General features: G+C 36.3%; 1 protein-coding gene across 1 annotated transcript; it reads right to left on the reverse strand.

The window, feature by feature from the left end:
* Window positions 1-13,495: 13,495 nt before the first annotated feature.
* On the reverse strand, window positions 13,496-13,831 carry LOC110370190 (insulin-related peptide 2). The gene has a single exon (XM_021325930.3). It carries the CDS (start codon window positions 13,829-13,831, stop codon window positions 13,496-13,498), a length of 336 nt encoding a protein of 111 aa, XP_021181605.3.
* Between the last annotated feature and the right edge of the window lie 12,038 nt (window positions 13,832-25,869).

A 25,869-nucleotide genomic window follows, 5' to 3' on the forward strand; every position in this document is an offset into this window, starting at 1 on the left:
CTTTATTCCGTAATTTTCCGAACTTGAAAAAGGACAAAACAATTCATAAAATAAAAACGAATTATTCTTCAACGATAAACTTAAATATCGCTATGAAGTTTTATAGTCACAAATTGCCCATAAAGTATTTATTATTTCTACACTACTGTCAGTGCAGCCCGGTATTGCTTGGTGTATTGTCTTTTATAGGTAATTCTCTTTGAAACTTTTCGTTAATTTTTGCGTTATTATCTTCCCATTATTTCATATATCATAGACCATTTTTCTGTGAGAACCCGTAAAAAACCTGGTTTTCAGGCTATGCAAAAAATTGATTTTTCAGCAACTTCTTTGACTTTTCCTCATTCTTCCTCGATAAATGGGCTATTTATATGTCAGAACATTATTCTAATGCTTTCAAATAAACAAACTAACTATTTAGCTTTATAACAAAAGTATCAGAAGACTTCTTCAAAAATATACACAAACAAACACAAACTCCCCCCAATAACACAAATTCAGATTTATTATTCCCCTAGATAATAAAAATCGCAAGTTATAAAACAGCAGTAAAATTATTCAGCGGTAAATGCTAGTGGCAACCGTCTATCGTAGGACACAGGACGATGACCGTTGAGGGAATCAATGAAAATGCTATGTCATGTCCCCTAAGGGCCTGTGTACCTACAGACATGTATGTATGTGTGTCTGTATGTATGTATGTATGTTCGTAGCCATGTTTGTTTGTTGACATGACTTCCCGGATATTGTTGGGGGATTTCGTTTGTAATCTGAGTAATAATTTGGAAACTTGTTTTGTCGTTTTGTTGTATACGTTCGTTTCATTGTACCCCGTATAGGGGTGTTTGTTAGAAAATGCTTGTTTGTTGTAAAAAAATGAGTTTTGGGTGGATTGTGCAAAAATTTTATGGCATGTTGGTATGTTCTGTTTTCGGACTGTAAATACTAAATAGCTACGTCAGCTGTTGTACAAAGTCCCGTTGTGCGCATTTGAAACATTTTCATGTTTTTGTCAATTATCGCTATGAAATTCAAAATCATATGTAGGATTTAATAAAAACCGTAAGTTGTATTATCCTGAAACGCTGAAGCTTTTCAAACAAAACAAACAACCACATCAAAAGCGACTGAAAAACAAAACAACTGCATTTCTGCCATAAACCAGCTTATTTAGCGACGAACGTGCCGTTTTGCCTTTCAGACCATCAACAAAGGGTGGATATTTACGACTCAGCACTCTGGAACCATAGGACCTAATCTCCAAGCGTACACCACGCGACACGCATCTCCTATTTGCAGTAAACAATTGCCGTCACACTTCAATCTAGACTCTCGTCATGAGCAGTCAATACACTATAATGAAATTCCCAGCCACGTCAGGTATCACAGATTGCGTCCAATATGCCCTGTAGGGTGCACGAAGCACACACGAACAGCACAACACGACCAATATCAACAGACCCTTTATTTCACACCTCGTTACTCCGCGCAATAGCTGTCTGTTCACTTCTAAGAGGGCGCGGTAGGTCTTGTGTTACTGGTCGGGTATCATAGATGTATTTCATGCAATTTCTTGCGCCTGGAGGCAACGAAATGACATGCGGGATGCTCCGTGTTATATCGATGCCAATAATGTAGCCCCCTAAGCGGGATCGTCGAATGAATATAAAGAGGCAAATGTTCCAATAACACACGTTGGGTTTGGATAGGCGAGAACACTCGTCTGCACGTATGATAAGTAAATCAATTTATATAAGAGGTAATATTTTTTATCGAACTTTCTTTAATTTTATCAGTCGAAATGTTGTGGTTAGCTAGTGATCTCCCTAGAAAAAAAAAAGATAAAGCTTAAAAATAACCTTAATGTGTATTTTAGCGGCTATCTGAATATTTTACTGTAACCATGTTCTGTGAAACACATTCGGTCCTTTTACCACTGTAGAAACAGCAAACGTTCATGATTCCATTTGCTCGAACTAACAAGCGAGTAGAAAAATATACCACTATAAATTCTAGTTCTTTTCAAACAAAAATAATTCTCCTTTTAGACCCACATAAGTTTACACCGCTGGCCGAGTGATCACGTCGCAAAAAAAGTTTTAAAGTCCCGTAAAAAGTTCCACAGACCCAATCCTCTGCGGGCTACCGAAACAAACACAAACTTTAGAATTAAAGGACATGTCTGGTGTGTTAAAACCTCGGCTTATTTGCACTGGACATCTCTATTTTTTATTTATTTATAGTCAACTTTTGCCTACGAGTTGCTTGGGAAACTCGGGGGGGGAAAACCAGCTGTTTGCATCAAGAGTTTTACGTTTTGAATAAATAAATAATAAGTTAAGTCTGTTTTGTCTAACTACTTTAGCTGGAAAATGGAATACTCTTTTTTCTACTTCAATTCTGCAAAAAAAATTTTGGCACGCAATATTTTATAGGTATTATGTTAAAGGCCCGTAGTGCTTCTACAGCTTCATAGGTGCAAGGACAAATGTGGCTACAATTTTCTACTGGCTAAAAATATCTGCAATTTGTGAGCATTGGCCTTAACCTACGACATGAGTATTGCAAATTCTATAAGACATTGTAAACGAGCGTTAGAAGGTTATTGCTCGAACTTTCAATCCCTTGCGACGTGATGAGACTATGATCTCTGTTTTATTTCAGCGCATAGTTCTGAATTACAATTGAACGGCCGTGAATTCGAATTCGGAGAAAATCGACGAAGTATCATTGGGGAAAAACTTTGGAGATTATTTCGTGAATATTTGAGCTAGGCGTCTGGTAGGTATGAAATAAGTATATTTTTAAAACCTTCATGAACTTTATTAGATACCTATTATTTTTCTCACTGTAAAGCAAACATGAGGGCTTAATCAAAAGTAGTGGGTTTCATAAAATAGAAAGAAATACTTAATTTTCAAGAAATTATCCACACTAACATATTTTTTTTTAATAATTGAAACTTATATTGAGCTTTTGTTAAACTGACTAAACTTTTTTGTTATTGCTTCGAAACTGAATTATATCTTCCACACTTAGAAACCTTAGTAATAGTTACATATTCACATAAACAACAATGTAGTACAGAATATGTTAACAACAAGAGGTCCTATGGGTGCCGTAACTTGACATAAAGAGACAACGTCGACTGTTCCTGCGATAAAACATAACATTTATATGCAGTTTATTGTGTAAATAGAATTTCATTTTCTCACTGTTGTTTGATGTTGAGCGTGGACGTAAATATACTAGGTTTTCAGTCAGATATGAGGAAGTCAATAGGTGAAAGAAGAAATGAATGCTCTTAATATTTTTTAAAGAGCTCGCTTCTAAGTTAAAGCTACGAGGTATCGACCAAAAAGATAAGCAAGGCTTGACGCAGTTGGTCTGTGGATGGGCGAACTTCTCTCTTACTATCTTGCCACAAAGAGTTCTTCCATACTGGGCTAGGCAGATGTATGTTTATAAGAAGACAGTTTGACTTGCGTTTTACTGTTAAATAGTCAACAAAGTGAAAGCGACGTAGCGCAAACAGAGTAGGTACCTACATAAGGGATTTCAGTTACGATGGACGCTCGAGCATGGCACTCGGAATTTACTAAGCAAGGTATAATGAAAAATCCATATCTAAAAATAGAAAAAAACCTAAATCTATTTCTGGAACTCAATAAAAAACGACATAAATCCTACTGTCTTCTACAGGAGCCAATATAAGACAAAACTCGTGATTTTCCTCCTAAAATATGTGCAAAACAATAGATCACTAGGCCTATACGCACAGATAGATAACCCTTCACCCGGATCGTTTTGTGAGCAATTTTCCTCAATTACATCACAAATTGTTGGGGGTGATAAGCAGATGGTACAAAACAATAAACCGCCATATCTAATTTGGAAACAAATTCTGCGTTGAATTGCACTGCTTAAGTGCAGACGTGTTTCCCCTCAAGAAAATAATGTCAAGAAAAGTTTAGAAAAGATCCATGTTGATACATAACAGTGATCAAATAGCTATAAAATTACTCAGAGGTTAAAAACTGGATCCTCCCGCCTTTATCCCAGGAGGATGATGATGATATTTAAAAACTAGATAAAAACCCAGATTTTTTGGTTAATGTTATGATAGTGTTCATCGATGTATTGTTATTTTTTTACTTCCTTATTTTCAAAGGACTTAAAAAAGTTGCTTTTGAGTGAATAACACAAGAGCAAGGCCTGATGAATTGATGCATTCTTAATACAATGTTTTAGTAATATGCAAAGTATACAACAGTGACTTGACAAAATTATTTATATAAAAAAAAAACATTAATAGGTACTGCCTATCAAAATTACGACAAACAATTTGTTAACAATATGAAAATATTTTGTATAGCCGATAAAACTTGTTTATGTTATAACTAAGAAGTGCGTTTAGTTATCGTGGGTAAAAGTCCGAATTTAAACTGTTTACGCATATTTATAGGTGACGGTAAATATTTTTGTTCACATTCTTATTAATACTTATTACCACCGATATGATTAAATTATTACTTAAATTATTATTTATTATGAGTTTTCAACAACATTTTAAGACACAATTTCCCTCATACTTAGATATACCCAGTCCAATGGTACGGCAATCCGACCGACATAATATGTAATACACGACATAATACAATATACGTGCTCTTCGATGTACGTGTGTATTCCACATTAATTTTGATGAATTTTCTTGCTCCGAAAACCAAACCCAAGGCCGTTATGGTCGCGCTTTGCTGCCCACTAGAGGAACGGTGCAAAATAAGTTGCAATAAAAATCCTAATTAACGATTGGCCCACGCACTGAAACTCAATTTAGTCCACAACCTAGTTCAATTTCCTTACTAAAAGCCTTTATAATAAGCACCTATACAGCTTAAAGCACTTCCCACCTGCTCCGATTATTCAAAGCCTTGGACCAGACACGCCTAGCTTTTAACTGATTATCCGCGCCGGTTAAACCTACTTCATATAAATTACGTACCTTCAAGCAAACTGGTCGATGTAGCTTAGTAAGATTAACGACCATGAAAATACTTGCAAAAGAAATAAGATTTAAGATAGAGACATTTTTTATGGAACGCGGGAAAAGAGGTACCTTTTACCTGAATCGGAAACTGCTTGCAAATTATTTATTTTTAGATATCACGTTGGCACCATTAGGGACTCGCTGAGTGAGTTCTGTTTAAAAATGGAAATCTCGGAAGGCGCTCATTCAATGATAATAGTGTTCGTAATATATACCTAAAGGACAGGAAAAAATATATGTATTATTACGAGCTGACACACATTTGAGGTTTTTGACTTCCGTTTTCACCAACACAAAAATAATACTACTTTTTGTAGTAAAATAGGTATACTAAAGGAATATATGATAAATAATGCTAGCTTAACATAAGAATAACACCGTGTCAAATTACTTTTTTATTTGAAACAACGGTTTGCCCACAAAATGTCATCTGAAACAATATAGGCGGCCATATTTTGAAATATCCGGCCTCTAGGATCGAGCTATGCGGCTGTTGCATCGCACTGTTTCGCTCGGCTTTCGTTCCTTCCGTTCTGCCTTCATTCATTCGGTCCCTGGCGTTCCACGGGTTTTTATTTCGCCTTTTTTTGTCGGTTCGTTATTTCATCGATCTATTTTTACCTGCTAGTCTATATTGGAGGAAATATAGATGTTATTGCTGTACCAATGATAAGATTTTCTTGAGGTTAATAGATATTTCGGGTGTGATATAGGTTTTTGTCACGCTATCGGCCAATTCAGAACTTATTTTTTGCGACTCCACAGGACAACGAGATTGCAAAAACATGTCGATAAGTAAATTATTTACAAACAAACTCTTCTCATAGCTAGTATTGTACGTTTAATTCATAAACTTTTGGGATAAACAGTAAATAAATTATAAATGATCGTTTAAATAAAATCGGTTGGCAAAACTTCGTATTTCGGGATAGGTGAACGCCCAGACCACGTACGCCGAAATTAATGGGTCTCCATTAACCGAGCTATACCCATTGTCCATTCTGCACTAAACCGGTGCACTCAATTAAGTATTTTTAATTTATATAATTGGAAAATGCACCGCGAATGCAATTAAAGCATTAAAATTATACGTCACTGCTTTTGACTGAAACATTTTTATTAGTAGGCTGTAATCCTTTTCATAATTAATATGGTTTATTCTTTATCACAATGTGGGAAAAGGCTCGGAGGATGGTGATTCTTTATCACAATGTATACAAATATAATGGAAGCTAGTCAATTACTAATCTTGAAATTTCAAAACTCTCTAACACCTGCATTGAGTGTTACCAAAACTCTACTAACAGATTCTCTTCAAACACTTACAGAAACTGTCTTCTACCTCTAATCCTAAAATTAACCGCAAACTGCAGACTAAACAGTCGGCCGACAGTTGACCCGATAGTTGGAGAAAATAAATATTATTTTGAGAAAATCGTGAATTCAAGAAAGTTTTTAGTCTGCCCGCTAAATGCTTGATCGCCGTTACGTGCGTACTGCCATTCATTTCCATCCTGATTTATGAGGCCGAACAAACTATCGCCCGACTAAAAGTTTGCAGTGTGGAGCTCTTAAAGGTAACCCAAACTTGAACATAACTAATATTTGGAGTAAACTAACAGAGGAACAAAGGGAGGAACTAATTATCAATAGTGACGTTAGCAATTCTACCGCCACAGACGTACGAACAATTTCTATTATTTGTATTATAGCAAAATGGATTACTTTGCTTTACTCGCGATTCGCTTTGGCAGTGCTAATTAATACGTAGAAATTGATAAAGAGATCTGATTGTCTGTTAATATAATCGAAAGGAAGATACGTGAGAAGTTTCAAACTTTTTGTAAGGATTTAAACGAAGATTTAGTATGAACAATTAACACACAAAATAATTAAGTATTAGATTAAACTCTAAAGTCCTTATTTAAACGAATTCTATCCAACTGACCGAGGGATTTTTTAATAATAGGCCATGTGTAAAAACAGGAAAAGGCTTGGTAAACGATTCTTATATTTCCATAATTTCAATGAAGTTTTTTATGATGAACCTACATGTCACATTTAATTCCCTTTTCCATTCCAAATCATCCACTTTTGCCTCAAAATCTCGTCAAAGGACTAATCATGTATGAAAATTCCATACAGCCTGACCGATATTAGTTCCATGTGCGACTAGATGAGCCCTCGGCACATCGCCTCATCTAGTATACGTCGGCCACAGATTATAACTACGCGGTATGAATAGGACTAATTTACCGAGCCCCTTTAACGAGACAGATTTTAATTCCAGCTTCTGTTTTTGTCTCGACGCAATTTTGTCGCTTTGTGAATGTCGAGCTTTATATTTTATGTAAGTTTGCGTAATTATGTGCTTAGAATAGATAGATGTGATATAATATTATATATCCCGTAATATGGGACGATTTTAGGGATTTGAAAACATTATCTTCCTGCTGTGGGTACTTACTCCTTCTTCTCATGACCTTGGCGAGGGATGGTTGGCTTTCCTTGGGGTAGGCTAATGTTCAGCAGTGGACGGTAATTGGTGGATATGGCTATCTCTTCTTCTACTACACACCTTTGTAAGACATCATCAAGGTATAGTCTTTCCAGTTAGATCGTCTTTTGTTTTTGATGTTAAATAAAACACACAACATGAGCACGCGATTATTTTGATAAGGTAAAGTCTACCTCAAGAATACAGACAAAAGAGTAAATATTAATCAATGAAGCATTATATTCACCGTACATAGGTGTAGGATTTCCACGTCAATTAATATATGAACATATAGTAGTTTCAGGTGGATTATATATTCCACCTGCCAGTCAAGTAAGACATATAGATTGACGCCTATCATAACATTAGATAGGTTGTAACTTGAGTAAATTACCCTTGTGTTTACATATTCCCTACGGTATCTAAAATGAATAAACATCAAATAAAATTAAGATATTTAAGTTTTTTTTTAAGGTAAGTTCGGGCCACCAGTCTTACCTTGGGGTATTGGGTTGCCCGGGTAACTAGGTTGAGGAGGTCAGATCGGCAATCGCTCCTTGTTGAACACTGGAAACCGAACATGGTCGGGAAAAGGCTAGGCATATGACGATGATGTTTCTTTTTTATAATTTAGAAAATGGAAATTATACCATCTGAATATGAATTTGTCTTTGCTTAAATATTTTTTTTCAATCTTCTATTTTAACAATTGAAAACAAGACGTATAAAAATGTCGTTTTCAAAAGAGTTTCTCACGTGACGGATATGAGGATATGAGATTCCAGTGTCTGTGCCTCGCCTCAAGGCATATATCTGTGGTGTTAAGGCAAAAGGGGATGAGTCAGAAATTGTGAAAAATGAGTTAATTACACAGTTGGGTACAAAATTTTACGAACTATCATGGTAAAAAGGAGATAATTCAATATAATGTATTTTATTTCGTGAATCTCCAATAAAAAATACGAGTCTAGTCATAAATAGCAAAACCTAAAAAGTAAAAAGGAGTTTTGTCTAGTTATCTTCTTATTGCATACGTGATCCTTTACTTATAAAATTAGGTATAATGAGATAAGTCGACTTGTGCCTAAATTCATATTCGTCGTTCCGCGTTAGTTGCATTTCGCGCGCGAAGTTGACGTCTTTTTACTAGTGCAACGGTGCAAAAAATCCTAAAATTATGGTTTACGTGAGTAATTTGAGTGTTGAAACCTACAGAAATGAATAGGATTAACAAGTTCGATTTAACGTAAGTATGATGAATTTAAAACCTTTAAATTATGAGCTGATTCGGATCTGGAGGACAACCAGTATGGTTTCCGTAAAGGGCGTTCAACAGTTGACGCTATACTGCTTCCTCCACGCATACGCGTGAGGGTCCTGGCGGTCCTGGCGGAGGAAGCAGTCGACCGGGCGAGGTGGTTTCGGCGGTGTCGCATGACATCGCTAACGCGTTCAACACCCTGCCCTGGAATATCATAAAGGAGGCGCTCCGTTATCATGGAGTGCCAGGGTACTCCGTCGCATAATCGGGGCCTATTTATCCGAAAGAGCTGTCGTGTACCTGGATCGAGAAGGATGGGTTCGTCAGAACATCTCTTCCTCAGGGGTCGGTTCTTGGCCCTCTCCTGTGGAACATTGGCTACGATTGGGTCCTGCGCGATGCGCTTCTCCACGGCGTCAGCGTGATATACTACGCTGACGACACGCTAGTCACAGCACATGGGTAGACGTACCGGCAGGCGGCCATTCGGGCCACAGCCAGTGTCGCGCAGGTCGTGGGTAGGTCTTGGCCTCGAAGTGGCCTTGCACAAATCCGAGGCCCTTTGCTTCCATGGGCCAAGGAAGAAGCCACCTCCGGGGTCCAGTATCGTGGTGGGAGGGGTTACCATCGCTGTGGAGCCGACAATGAAATACCTGGGACTCGTTCTCGAAAGTCGTTGGGACTTCGGGCCACACTTCCAGCGGCTCGCTCCTCGGTTGTTGGTCGCAGCTTTAGCGCTCTCACGCTTGTTGCCCAACCTCAGGTGACCCAATACCTCCTGCCGGAGGCTCTATATGGGGGTCGTGCGGGCGATGGCGCTTTACGCCGCGCCAGTGTGGGCGAGCACCCTGACGGCCCGCAACCTTCCAGTGCTGCGAAGACCACAGCGAGCGATGGCCATCAGGGTTATAAGAGGATACCGCACGATCTCCTTCGAAGCTGCATGCCTCCTAGCCGGATCGAGACCGACAGCCCTCGCGTCACTCTATACATGGCGCGAGGAAGCGGTGGGGCGGGCCGAGCGCCTCGTGCCTCAGCAAGTTGAGTTGCGCAGTTCAGAGCTCCGCCAAGACCTCATTGCGGAATGGGAGCAGCGACTTGCGCGACCCACGGCATGGCACGCTCTCGCGGCGGTAAGGCCCATACTGAAGGAGTGGCTGGAGGGACGCCACGGCGCCCTCAGCTTCCGGCTGACACAGGTCCTTACCGGACATGGGTGTTTCGGAAAGTTCCTGTGTCGCATCGGTCGGGAGCCCACGCCCGAATGCCACCACTGTGGCATCTGGGGCAACGCAGCGCCGTGACCCAGCGGCAGCAGTAGACGCTGCGGGAAGTCTTTCGCTGCCGGCTGTCGTGTCCTGCATGGTCGGCAGCGAAGATGGATGGAACGCCGTCGCATCCTTTTGTGAGGATGTGATGGTTTGAAAGGAGGCGGCGGAAAGGGAGAGAGAAGCTGCTTCCTCTCCCGCCCGCAGCAGACGTGGAGGACGTCGCAGAATGACTAATCTCCGGCCACCATAGGGCGCGGCCTGCGGGCGACAGACTAGGGGCGTCTGTCGTCCGATCAGAAACAGGCCTCGAGACGGTGGCGTTGTGTTGCGCGCGCATCTCTTAGTGGAGTTTGCTGTGGCCGCTGGGTGACGGCCACAGAGGTTGACGGGGCCCGCCTTTGAACATCTGGGGGGCCAATACCTGTCGGGGGTGCGGAAGAATGCTTTGGCGATACCCGTGCCCTCGACAATAGGTAATTGAAGGCAACACTGGGTGGGTTTTTAGCCGGTAAGAGTTTGGCACACCCCCTCCACCGACCCCAGGTGGAGGGAAGTCCATGAGGATTTCCCCCCTGCCAAAAAAAAAGGTATATACGTAAATAATAATAGCAAATAAAGAGACGAGTCGTTCTAGGATTTTTTTTTAATTTTTACCGTGTTACGGAAAAAGGAGATATGTCAATTATTTTAATAATTAAGAAATAAAAATATTTTTCGGGTACATATAAAAGACGACTAAATTAATAAATGAAAATTAAAACAGAGTTGTGTTAATTATTTCTATACACTTTTGATTAAACTGCATTTTTATTACAAAACAAACACGCGTTTTTTTGATTAGCCCCTGGTGAAAAGTTGTGTTTTTTGACTCATCCCCTTTTGCCTTAACACCACAGATATTGGAAATATCCAATCACAGCCCAGACGCATCGGAAAACGAATACGTGGGTACTATGATTGCATTTGAATTTGATTCTGTGAACAAAAATCGGATACCTCGCTGACGCTAGAGTAAATGTTAGATTTAAAATACAAGCTCGATGTGTTTCTTTTTTTTTTGATTATTTAAATATTATTCCAGTTCAAGCCTGGGTGGTATGAATGGGATTGTGAAGGCCAAGAGTGTGTGCAATTTAGATAGGTAAAATAGGTTTTTCTTTATCATAGTAACGATATGTCCAAGTAGTATTTTAAAATGAAATAACATTTACATAAGTGTCTGTAACGATAGAGTGATTGTTTATACCGCTTACATTAAACAGTGGGGCATTTTGTAAAAATAACTTATTCACAACGAATTGAAAGCTCGATTTCCCAACTTTTGTGTCTAAAAATAAAAAGTAAAAACTTTACTGTTCAAACATCAGATATCAACAATTCCCTCTTTTCAGAGTAAAAATACGATACTACTTTATTCAAAAGAAGTCTGTTCGTGGTCACAGCTTCAGATAAAACCGTCAACGGGGACTTTATTAAGTTAGGGCGAAGATTTATTCGGGCCCTTTTTGCTGGAGTTATCCATACCATAAATCCCATTTTGCCTCTGCTAAGCGCTTTATCGGACTGCCATTCTGCACGCAAATCAAATTAAAGGCCGATTAGACCACTCCGCAGCGATGCATGACCTAAATACGGAATAATAGGGACAACACTCCGATATATAGAACGTGATAAAAATCTCTACACGAAGACACACTGTGTTATCTCTAACGATATTTATGTACTCCAATTTCGTTTTAATATCATATAGAGTATAAAGGTCAAAGTAGCGTGCGTGCTTTTGACAGGACGGACCATTGTTGCCAACTATACGATTAATCTTAATATTTCATAGTCTTTTGTTTCGTTGTAGTTTAGTGGAATAAAGGTTAAGTAAATAAAGAAAAAACAATCACTAATATAATGTAGTGTTTAATAAATAAATATGGTTTGTGAAGGATCATTGCGGTAGTTACCTATAAGGTACATAATACACTGTTTACATTATGAAACTTGTACTTCTACATATCTTGGTTATAAGTTTCATTCATGTACGTACATATGTTGTTTTGACTGTGAGTTACTGTTAAAATTATAGATATACGGCTGTTGTTACACTTCTTCTTACATAAACTTTGTTAGTATATTACGAAACTATTATCTCAATATTTTTATTGATAACCAATTCAAATAAACAATTTTGTTTTTCACACTTTGTTATCTGCAAGTTAGTACTGTTTGTTTCAATCTTCTTTATTGTACTTTGTTGAAATTCGGTCAACTATAAATAAATGTTGTAAACAAGACAAATGTAAAATGTAGGGCGTGCGTATAACCAAGTGTAACTGACTCATTATCCTGGCCACAAGGACTTATATCATAACAAATTACTCATTTTACTCAGTAATTATATTGTTGTTGTAATTATAGTTTATCTAGTAAATTAATAGCTTCGATACTGTCGTGGAATCTTTTTGGGATCTTACCCTCATTAACACTCGTTTTCATCAAATCGGTAATTGACTTAAAGTAAATAGACATTCATACAGCATGAAATTGTTGTTTACAGTTTTCTTCAAACAATAAATAAGTCAGTGCTTTATAAAAATATGCTACAGTTGTAAACAGAAACAACTCAATATTCCATACATATTTTCTGTTCATTACCATTTAAAATAGGAAATGCAACTAGTGAATATTCAAAAGTTTTCTCATTCCACTACGAAGTGTACTTTATTATAATAATCTCGAGAGAAATACTCAATGTCTGACTACCTCTTACACAATATTTGAAAGGCTAATAAATCGGAATGATTAAAAAACAACAAGCGGATGTTTATGAAATTAAATACAGCTATAATAAATATTGTGAGGCTGCTACTAAATGACAAGCATACATGATGTATTTACAAAGTAAATAATGATTATTAATAGGATATTAAAATAGCATAGGCAATAAACCTTTTTGAGGCTTACTTTTGGACGGAGATAGGTTTCAAAGGAATAAAAATACGGCTAAGCCTGCTACAGGATTAAAACAAAAGTCGTATACTTTTCCACTTAAACTCAAAACGGATGTACCAAAAATCCTCTCCGGAGTAAATCCGCTGGAGTCGCGTGTTTCGAATAGCGCGATTCCGATGTAGCGCTCTCTAAAAGCTCTTCACGTACATTTTCGAAGAATTATCGCTTCTTTACACAAGCTTTCAAACTCCACGTTCAAAGGGTTAGGACCCCTCGTACACGAGCGGCACTTTACAGTCACATTGTACCGATGACCCCACTGATTGCACATCAGGGAAAATTTGCACAGCACAGGGTCATCAATGAAGTTCACATCAGAAATTATCGATTTTATGGTCGACGTCACTCCACGTGGACGATTGACAATCACTAACACTTTCATTACACTGATAGTTCCAAGGCCGGCAGTTGGCTCACCAAGTGTCCGGACAGTACTCAATAAGTTGCGACACTGAACATGGATTTAAGCAGCACTCGTCAGCGACCTGTCTCTTCAGTCTCTCCTTGAACAACAGAGCTGCTCTCTTCCCCCGCACATTCGACAGTCTGTCAGACGGTAAATCACTAATCTGCACATTTCCCGTACAAATCTGGTATATAAGTCTTGACAGCGATCTGCTGCACATATCCCTTATCATGGTATTCATGGTGAGGGAGTCTCCCGAATTCCTTTCATTTCCGTCAACAATTTCCGCGACCAAAAATACAGCGTATATGACAATAGCGAACTTGGCGTTGAGAGGGATCATGTTGAGCGGAGTTTAGGTCGTATCTGCTGACTGGCGGGGAAGAAACTGGCGCTTCCGTCTACACTGCGATACAGTCGATGTCTCTGAATAAATAGATTCGATAACCTGTGTCAACGGTGACAACAGAACATACAAAAGTTCAAAACAACAAGTCGGAGGGCCCTCGGTGTCAAGACAAGTCTGTAACGATTTGATATTTATAGAATTTAGATAACGAGTTGTTTTTAGAAATTCGTGGTTGGTACAACGGACCCTGATTGTTTGTGAGTAGATTTGTGTGTAATTAGTTTTAATTATGTCAAATATCGTGTGAGGGAGTAAACAAAGCATAATAGTTATATTTACTCTTAAAATATTTCAAACGATTAATCATTAGTTAAACGAGCTTTCGATGCTATAATTTAAGCTCTCTGAACAATTGAGTCTATAGGTGACGATTCGTTAGCACCTTTAACCGTTTCATCAAATCATAAAAGCTAATCCGGGGCAAATGCAAATGTCAAAGGAATCGTTATTTAATTTTCTTAAGTAGTTACTGACCTGAAAATGAATTCATACGTTGAGATTAGTTACAAAAAAAAAATAGTTTTGATTAAAATAGTCTTTATTTAATACCGTTAATACCTACAAGTAAAATATAATTTCAGCTGTCCTAGCAGGATCAACGTCCATAAGAAGCAATTGCCAAATTAATATACTTTTTGAGGATTCATTTAAATAGGATTTGTTTATATAATAAGCTGTACGTGGGTGTGTTCAGCCTCTTCGATAAAAATAATCAGTGGTACAATCAAGTCAGACAGATCCACGTCACAAATGTACACTGTACAGCCATCCCCTGTCTAGACTGGTGGTGATAACAATGTATTATTAACAGCACTGGACACAATCAGAGTCGTTATAATTAGCAGGCGTAATTATTAGAAATGAAGGACACATACAGGAATAGAAAGTTCACGCGATTTTATCGGAAAAACTTTCCATTGTTCTCGGTTGTGACCTTTCGTATTTTTATCATAGTAAAGATTTTTCAGGTGTGATTTTTTTGTTTATTACCATATTTGCCTACAACAAATAAATGTCCTTTTTAACGTATTTACTTACGTAAATTATTGAATTATTCTGAGTTTTCCAAAGGGAGTACGCACTGGTGATTTTGGTCTATTAATCTCATGTTTTATTACAAACCATCAGGGTGCTCAATATACTAACCACTTGATGACTAACACAAGAATATTAATAACTACAAACTTTTCCATTTATAAAAATAAACATAAACAACTGCAGTGTCAATTAATAGCACAATAAAAAAAGTATTGTTATCTATACTCGTCACATAAATAAGGAAGTGTTTATATTTTTTCTAGACGTGGAAAAAATAACAACCAGACATTTGGTTGGATTCTCACGGCAGTTCGCATTAGTTGGTGCAACGGGTCATTATGGGTTCCTAGACGATGGGGTCGTGCACACTGGGAGTGATGGTGGCTATTTATAGTCAAGACTTCAGGGTATAGCTGGATAGGTATGATATTATTCAAAAAATATTCTAACTTTTCATTGTTGTGCAGAGAATTTGGTTTATAACGACAAATATTCGTCGTAAGAGAGTCAAACTCCTGTTTTTCCTACGATAAATGTTTTGAAAATATTCTACATCAAACATCACAAAGCAAGTAAGTTTAGAGTAAGAAAGCAGGAACATATATTTACTTCGTCATTTTTGCTGTACAATATGTTTTGTGATAATATAATGTTCAATGGTTTGTTTTATTTGCAGCTTAACACATGCCATCATTTATCTTACACATTACAAAATACATAATTCACAGAAATGCAAAAATCTAAGCGGATTAAATCGGCAGAATATGTCAAAGGTTAATTATTGTTTTGAATGATATTATGTAAAGTGTATAATGTGTTTTGCTGAGCAAGCTCCAGCATTGCTAATCAATACTAGCTTCACTTTTATTCCACATCGCTTCATGCTCTTGTATATGTATATGCTCTCAGTTTCATTAGTGTCTTATGGGAATCACACCACCCATCTGTATAAAAAAAACGTTCCTCGATAAATGGGCTATCAACTACTGAAGAAATATTTCAAATCGGTCCAGCAGTCCTTGAAATTAGAGCATATAAACAAATTCTTCAGCTCTATAATATTACCGCGATTTTTTTATTTTTCAATAAAATCTGTACATTATATTTTAAAATAAACTAAATCTACATTTACATGAAAAAAATAAAACTTAAAATATAATATTAGTTTGACAAAACCATGTTTTTCCGATGTTAATATCTATCACCCCACATTTCCGCATTTCAGCTCAATCACCTCAACCAGTTCCAAGCTACTTACATGTTCATGCTTATAATATTATTCAGCAAGTTATTGCACACGTTTCAAACATTGATGTACTCTAAAAGGGAGATATCCCACCTGTCAGATGTCTTCACCCCCAATGCAATATGAGGCTCCAATAAATCTCTTGCACCCTTGGATTTTAGATCACTGAACAAGAAAATGTTACGTCATAACAGTTTATGAATGCCATATCTGTATATATTATATTCCATGGTAAATGTGCTAGAGTTATTGAATCGTATTTATAATATTAACTTTTTAAAAGAGGAAAGATTTGTATTTAGATTTATTAATAACTAGAAACTATAAAATACCATACTAATAGCTAGAAAAACTATTGGAATTTTGCATTACCTCTTATGATTTCAAAGCTATAGCAATTTCATGATTCATATATACTTTTTGAAATTATTTCAATTATGTTCAACTGTTCTAAAACTCAATTTAATCTAATTATGTTTACGTCAGCTGGTTGTAATAACACGACGTGTTTGAAGACCATTATCATTTTATTTAATAGTTATTGTAAAACCCAGCGTTTACTTTTATTATGATTGGATTAGAAGCATCCAAATTGAATATGACTCAGATCTCTTTTTTCTAAAACTTTTTGATAATTTAGCTTATAATTTACTTTTATGTAGTTACCTATATCATAATTTTTGACCGTGTAAAGCTGACCAAGAAAATAGCGCATTTTCATTAATTGAGTTATGAAAATGCCCAATAAAAAAAGCGTGTAAAAAGCTACGCGTTCAATGTTGGTCAAAGATCTTTGAATGAGTAAATCTGTAAACAAAAGAAAACAAATGTACAGACGAGTAAAGTTAACCCAACACACAACTGCGTTAGACCAGCATTTTACTAACAACGTAAACACTAACGACACAACATTACCTGTAGTGTCGTGAATGTCGCAAGTGTCACGAATGTCGTTGATGTAGAGAGGCAATATATTCACGCCGACACACATGCACCTCTTAGATAAACGCTATACGATATGTATGACGGGATGAGGGATCGCTGGATGTGGGCGCAAGTTGTGGGTGGTCTGAATGGGTTGCTTGTCAGAAATCTCGGGGATGCTGTCGTTTTGATTGTACGTGCTTTTTTTGTAAGAAAATAGAAAGGAGTTTCTTTTTTCTGATGTAGAAATGTGAAAATTTTGTGCAAACTATTTTAAGTTAAGATATAATGAAATTTTGCTATCATCAATAATACAACGTAAAATTGTTATCTAAAATGGCAAATAGACAACAGTGTTTATATTAAATTATTTGTCTATCTTATTCAGCGTAATCGCTTTATCAAAATATTCTCGAAGGCTCTTGAAATTATCTAGTGGAAACCTTTTCTCGAACTTAGCCACGCATTATCACTATTATCAAATATATTTAGATTAATTAACTACTAATTGGAAATGAGAAACAGTCACGTTTGTATGTTTGATAAATAGAGGTTATTTTTGTGGCTTTGCCCACGTCAACATATTCTAATAATTATTACTAGGTGTGACATATTATTATCAGCTGCACTTTTCTTATTTTTATTTCCAAAAGTTAGATATACGTATTGGCACCATCGGCTCTCTAGTGCTAATGGTAGCTGAGATTAAGCGCGGACAAACGAACGGACAGACAGACAAACCTGGCGAAACTACAAGGGTTCCTAGATTACTCCGGAACCTTAAAAAGAGTATTAACGTTCAGCTAGGTTACATAAGTCATCTTATGATCCTATGTGGAATTGTGTAGGTACATATCTATTCTTATATGTACGTACGTATTTCATCAACCAAAAGAAGGTTAAAGATAGAAAATTCTGACTACAAAGTGGAAAAAGTCTTCTCTATTGAACTACAAAGTTTGTATATACCTATCAATCTTCCCATTCTTTACCTTCAATAACTTTAAAAGCACCCGTACAAAAGTGAATCTTATATACAAACAATATACTGGTGAACGAACTGACAGCACTTTGTATTTATGTATATCTATGTATTGTATGTAATATACACGAGTGGGAATCCCACTTGTTTACAATTTCGAATCTCAGTTTTATGACTGACTTTTGCTCCTCGAGACATTGTAGGTTATTCATCTATGAAAAGGGCATTCCCTTTGGAAGGGTTTATTCCGTAATAGTCTGGATAGTTTAAAAAAATAACTATGTGGACTTGAGAAGTTTTGATATAGTTATTCTTGACCTACTTGATTTCACTTGGAAAAACTTGTGTCTCTAAAAAACTATTTCTACCAGATAGAGTCCCTAACCATGGTAAGGGACCCACTGAAAATATTTTTAAATGATGTAAAACGTCTGAAAAGAATGTTTTAAAAATCAAGTAAAAAATACAATCTTCCAACTGTCAGTGGCTTGAATTTACTGAAAATAGCAAGTCATTTCATTGAAAACTTTTTTGTACTTTGTATTACATAGATATTTCTAATAATAAGTTTTTTTTTACTTTAATTTTAATAATACTATGTAAACGATATCAGAACCTATGTCATAGTTCATTGTCATCGACGAATCAGCCTCTATAAATTTAAAGTGCCGTTCTACTACACGAGCATTTTAAAATCGTCATCAATTACCAAAAAAAATGTTGTAACATAATAATTTTAAATATTGATTATAAAAATACTTAAGTCTCTGGAAGACATTTGATTTGATCTGATGACAGAAGGGTAAATTAATCAACTCTTTTACTTAATCAAAGACTTATACCGCGTTATTTTGACATAGTTCGCAACCTGAACAACGGCAGGCACAGCAGAGTTTTATCTGGATCAACAACACATCCATCAAAAATTTCATATCTATGATATAAAATAGGTAGAGAGTACAAAAACCAGAGTAAACAATGTTTTTTCTAACAATGTATTATGTACTCTGTATATAAGATAAACACAAACCAGATAGAAAAACCGTATCTTGGTAAAAGCTAGGATTAACATCAACCAAATGTATGTACACAATGTTACAATAAGGCTTAGTTTAGTTGGCATGGTTACAATCCTTCGTTGTTCTTATAAAGGAGTTCTTGCTCTAAGGATCTTTTTCATCAAATGGGATATATTTGTGCCTTTTTTCGAATTTTACGCTTGCTAAGCTTGTGTTTTACTAAAATCTTTCTATAAAAATATTAGAGAATTTTATTTGCTGTGATTTGTTGTATTTTAAACCATCTAACTCCAAAAAGTAACTACTTTACAAGCTACTGAAATAAATCTTTTCATCGTTAACATTCATTGCAAGCTATGCTTGTAAGTCCGACACATTTATTGAATGATAAGCACAGCAATAAACCAATTTTCCTATTAATACCATACCATTGTAAACATACTCAAATAGTAACGACATCTTACACTTTGTAAAAAATAATATTACAATTCTAAGTTTTTCTTACATACATAGTTACAGGTGAAGCTAATAAGCGTGTTAAAAACAGCATGTTACATTCGGGGGCATGTCTCTCGCGTGGTGAAACCACATCTTAAGTTACTCAGTAAAACAAAAACAACAACTGATAAGGAGATTACACACGACTTTGTCACGTGTCGCCTACATTTTAATGTCACTGGCATAACTTGAAAATAATATTGACAATATTTATCTCTGTTGCTAAGTAGCTTCTGTTTGTCAATTAAATTCTGGCAGACAGGGCTGTGTCACGAACGGACGATAGGTAAATATTTATTTGTACCTACAAATGAGATTAGGACTGGTGCAGAAGGAATGTACGGAGTGAGATTTGTACATCCTATGTTATCTCCAAGTTTTGAAAATTAATTTTGTAAATACACTTGAAACTAAATATCTGACTGAGCTGCAGTAACAGTTTAGTGTTCTGAACCATCCGAGATGATATTTAACAGTCAAAAAAACGTATTCTGTAGTACTAATCTGTATTCTTAATACTAATTCCCTAATTAGCTTCCCTATCCCATGAGTCATAAAGATACACCGATTGTTTTGGGTCTGGTTCGTGGACAATGAAATGGCACCTTGTCAAGTAGTCATTTTCATTTTCCACTTGAAATAAATGACTTAAAAGTCTAAATCCTCTTAACAAAAATATTAAGTACATGATAGCCTAGAACCTTTTGTTAGTCAAAGAATCTCAGCTTCAGAAATCTTTCAATGCATAATATCAATAAATATCTAAGAGGTTGGATCGATAATACATTTATTTAGAAAGGTCAACTAGAAGACCTTATCTTTAATACTTAATGATAAAGTTCTCCAGACAGATAAGTAGGTTTTACTTGGCGCTGACCCTTAAAATCCTTTTTTAGAAAGATTTTTTCTAGATAAAACCATTCGTTTGTAAAATTACTAGATTTATTACACGATTTTTTTATAACTTTTTAAGATTTTTTTACAGCATTTTCAATTTAACCTAAACAAGAAGAAATATTGAAGTGCTTCAAACTTGGAAAAACTTTCGAACTTGTATTTTATTGCTCATATTAATAAGATACTTATAAAATGTAATAGTAGTATTACAATAAAAGAAAAGTAATACCTATGTTCGTAATAAAAATGTGCACCAGACCAAAATTAATAAACGCGAGGATAAAAAATATAATAAAACGCTTAGAAGCATTAAAATGCTTTTTAAAGAGTATACGAAAATTAGGATATGAAGGGATAAAATGTTCATTCGGAACACTATGAGCAAAATAACAGTGTGTACTTTACTGTCTGGTTAGTGCACAGAGTATGAAAAAGTGGGGAGCAGGAATTTTCGGATTTTTATCATTCGCCGTTATCACCCGCATACTTGGGGATCTGCTCCACGCAGTGGAATCAAACCTTATGTCACATGGTGTTCATTTCCAAGTTTCTGTCCAGATTCAAGATTAAAGAGTCATAAATGAATGAGTTAGTAAAACAATATGTATTTGAAGTACCTATTTTGAATATCAGTACTTTTTGAAGGTAAATTTTAAAAAGGACAACTCCCAAATTGTACGCACTCCAACAATTTCTAAGTAATTTTATATGAATAGACGAAATGGTTGAATAAACTCCCAAGCAAAGTAAAAATCAACCAAAAATGCTTGAAAATCGATTATTTGAATAAAGATTTATATTTTTCCTAAAAAGTAATAATCACTTGTTGTTTTAATAAGAGAGTAATTAGACTACTGAACCTAATAAAATAAATTAAACTCCTTAATTGTTTGTTTACGATAGAGATCGTTAAGTTTTATCGTTTTAGCTGAATAATTGAACTTTAAAGCTTCATTTTTAGAATGGTTTTATTGAAGCAAGTTTAATTAAATTCATTTCACCTTTAGTGACATTTTCACTAGTTAATTCAAATAAAGTGAAGTAGGTGATAAGATCAATGGTATTTATAAATAATTATTTGATTACGACTAAAAAAAGATAAATAACAACAGTTTTTTTTTTAACGGGGAATTTAAGATATTGTTTTAGATCATGGTAGGTATTATGTTATGATCCTATTGTAGCATCTTACTATACTTCGCATGGATCAATCAATAAAGGCTCGGCTACTGTTTTTTTATAGACAGCACGACTATAGATTACAAATTTTTAACAAGATTCATCCTTGCTTCAAAAACTTGTTAAGCTGTGAAATTGACATACTTACCGAAGTGATATTAATACCTAGACATACGTATTGTATTCATCAAAAAACTGTGACAAACAGTGTTACAGAAATTTATTCCATTAATACAACAAATATTCAACATCCAATTTACAGTTTTTAATAACACAAATCTTTTCAAAGTATCCGAGACAGAAATTACGAAAGCTACAAAACTGTCGTTCTTTCTCAGACATGGTAATTGACTTTGAAACTTCACATTGTTTCACCTACATTTCGTGAATTTCTTACACAAAAGCGAATTTTCAAACAAAATACGCCTAAAAAGTTTTATTCAAGAATTATAATTTGTCAAGTAACCATTTGTGGTTGTACGAAATGGATTTTTGGACACAGAATAATTTAGCACTTGTGTAATGTCAGTTCTTTGGTTCTTTGTCATTTTTAGAAGTGTTGTTTAAGGTTAAAGTGATTTTAGATTGCTATTGAAGGTCGTTTATTGGTGACTTTTTCCGAAGTGCTTTTGTTTTGCTTGAATGTCTAATAAGGCACTGAAAATGGGCAGACTCTACTTATAAGACTCAAATGACACCTACTAAAACTTTTGAAGAGCTAGAGAATACATTTTGGCCGTTAGGTACAGATCATATCGAGTTAAGTCCATTATTATATTTCAGTTCGTGGTAAACTCTTGTACAAGACAGAATTTATTTTCAAGTCGTTTTTATGATTCAGCCCTTATACTTGGCATTTTAATGAGGGTTTAAAAAGGTCTTCTCGGATGATTTATGGTGATCTTCCAAATCCCCAGAACGACTTCTGTGCCTACCTTATTTTATTTTTTAAAGCATTTTTCAAACTTCATCTAGAAGCTTTGAAATAAATTTTCAAATTCTTCAAACTATTAAAGTGGTGTGTGAAACTTGAACAAGTCTGAGCTTTGTTTAGAAACACAGATTATGTTACTCAGACATTCTGTTAACTTTACGAACACATTTTAGTAAAATCTTGACTCGATTTATTTTTTTTAGATACATTTATTGTTATATCTTTTTCTTTTAAATCGTGATTGCTGTCCAATCGGAATTCAACGTATTTTTACGGTCGAAAATAGGCCGTATGCGGGTATGCCTACAAAAAAAGAAATTTTAACACGTTCGTTCATTTCGAACGCAAAACTGCGTCCGGGTTGTGCTGAATCTAATGGAATGCTATTGATTCGTATGAATATACCTATCTACATTTTTTAAACGTGATATCAATATAGATTTTCGAGTAACTTTTTCTTTTGAACGTCATGTTTCCTTCATCCCTTACACTGAATTTTTAAGTGTGTAAGTTTACCATAAAAGTCACTTTATTTTCAAAATTCCGCCCCAGGCTCATGAGGCATACACCATAGACTGGTATACGGAGGGGAAGAATTTCCAATATACAACAAATTGCCTTCTCGAGTAGATGTTAACAGCCGGGCCGCTAGCATTCCTCAACCTACCAGTTTGACTTAATATTGCGCTAGAGTGCTCAGCATTAAAGTGATTAATAGAGAATCTACATTCTGAGAAGCATTTATTTAGAGGGAACTCAAAATAGATTTTTGTCCGGTTTTATTTCAAAAATATTACCTACGAATAGAATAGTACTTTCGTCAGATCAACACTCGACGTATTAATTACCTACGCCAATTACGCCAAATCAGGACATAAATGCTGATTCAAAATACACTAATGCAAAATCTTTACAAAGAAAATGTATTTTTCAGTACACACGAATCCGTATTTTTCTACCATCAAATTAGTACGACTCTAGAGTTACAAAGTTTGTTCGTTAAATCCGATTCCTTTCCGTTCCTTGACGAGCCTTTGGTTAGAGAGAAAATAATTGGTATTTTTCCGGTACAAATAGAAATAGTCAAACTAAAAAAATCACAACGTCACTAGCTTTGCGTTTCTGAACGACAGTTATCGACGGTTGGAAAAAAGGATTTTCGGAGCTATTAGTTTTTGTTGTGGGCTGTTGATTTTTATTTATTTGTTTAGTGGAGGTTTTGTTTACCAATTAATTCAATAGATATTATATTATGAGAATTGGAATGCTATTCGGTGGATGGAAGCAATTTTCAACCACCCCATCCGTATTGTTGTATACAATACTTATCTCTTAAGTGATGATCAGAACAATCTTGCATAAGGTTTTATTTCTCAATAATTATCAGATCAAATATGTATATAAGTTGTATTTAGGTATCAGCCTAGACTTTTGGCAATTCTGTTGTGATCTCATCGGAAGCAGCTGAGTACGTACCAGCTTTTACTGAGCGTGTTTGTTGTGTAGATACTTTGTATAAATTACATTAATAAGTGAATAACAACGATATCAATTGTTACTAACAATACACTTGATTGATCGACATCTAATTGACCCGAATACCAGAGAGCATTTGATAAAACTATTTAGAGCATCTTCTATACCCGTGAAATTAGTAAAGGCCGTCTAATAAGAGGAATGACTGGACATTTGTACCCCAATTAGAGTTGACCGGCCTTTGTGCGATTGATATAGACAAGCACGAATTACTAGCAATAATTTAGGGGAGGGTTAAACTGTATCGTTAAGGGTTTGGCCTATTTGGTATTTAAAGTTATAAGACATAAATGAGCATCATAATTTAGAAAAAAATCTCCTTTTTTTTTCTTCACGACTTATAACGACTTGTTGGAGCTGACCCTGAATATTGTACTAGTATACGCTCCGACGGCACAAGCTCAGGAGGAGGTAATAGAAGACTTCTATGGAAAACTAGAGGAAACGCTGAACTCGATTCCCGGTCGGGAAATTAAAATGATTCTTGGTGATTGGAATGCCAAGGTCGGTAGTACACTTGCTGATGATCATATCAGAAGCACTGTTGGAAAATTTGGACTTGGCACTAGGAATGAACGGGGTGAAAAACTGATCGAGTTCTGTATAGATAGAAATCTCAGTATCATGAACACGTATTTCCAACATCATCCAAGACGTTTGTACACGTGGAGATCTCCAGGCGATAGGCACAGAAATCAAATCGACTACATCATTCTAGATACCCGCTGGAGATCCTCAGTCTCAAATGTGAAGACCTTCCCCGGCGCGGAGTGCGGCTCTGACCACAAAATCCTCGTAGCCAATTTCGCACTGCGCTTAAAAGCTCCTACCCGTCAACCACCTAAGCCTAGAAACTTGAAGCCTGCCGAAAAATCTGCCTTCCGAGAGGTTTTAGAAGGGAAACTGAAGGATTATCCAGCGCAGGAGCCTGCTAACGCTGACAAACAGTGGTCAGATTTTAAAGGCCACATCAACGATGCTTTGGACCTGGTCTCTAAGTCGAGGAAGCCAGAACAGAAGCAAAAATGCTGGATCTCCGATCATTCGTGGGAACTCATCCAGCGCAGAAAGGCCCTGAAAACCAAGGGACTGCAAAACCATACTGTAATGGCTGTTTACTCTGAGCTCAGCAAAGCTATCAAAACCAGTTGTCGCCGTGACCGAAACAGCTTCATCGAGGGCATTTGCAGCGACATAGAGAGGTTTTCTAGCAAGTTACAAACTGCAGACCTCTTTAAGAAAGTGAGAGTCCTCACTAGACAGTTCAAGGCTAAATCGTGGGTCATTGAAGATGTCGATGGCACTGCACTACACGAGCTTGACCGCATTGCCGAGAGATGGCGTGTATATTGTGAGCAGCTGTACTCAGATCCCTTTTCAACGCCAAGAGCCGTCCTGAACTGGGAAGAACTAGAACTGGAACCCACGATCCTCCGTTCCGAAATATCCGCTGCACTCCACTCCCTCAAGAAGAAAAAAGCACCAGGAACCGACCAAATCACTGCAGAAGTTCTTAAGGCTATGGGTGATTTGGGTATAGAGAGACTTCACGAGATTTGTTTACACATCTGGCACAACGGTGACTGGCCGCAGGATTGGTCGGAATCCGTAACTCTCCCGCTGCACAAGAAAGGGTCAACTAAGAACTGCGGCAATTATCGAACCTTATCCCTCATCTCACATGCCAGTAAAATTTTGCTCCATATTTTAAACAATCGC

Source organism: Helicoverpa armigera, chromosome 11, assembly GCF_030705265.1.
Source record: "Helicoverpa armigera isolate CAAS_96S chromosome 11, ASM3070526v1, whole genome shotgun sequence".
Classification (NCBI taxonomy): Eukaryota; Metazoa; Arthropoda; class Insecta; order Lepidoptera; family Noctuidae; genus Helicoverpa; species Helicoverpa armigera.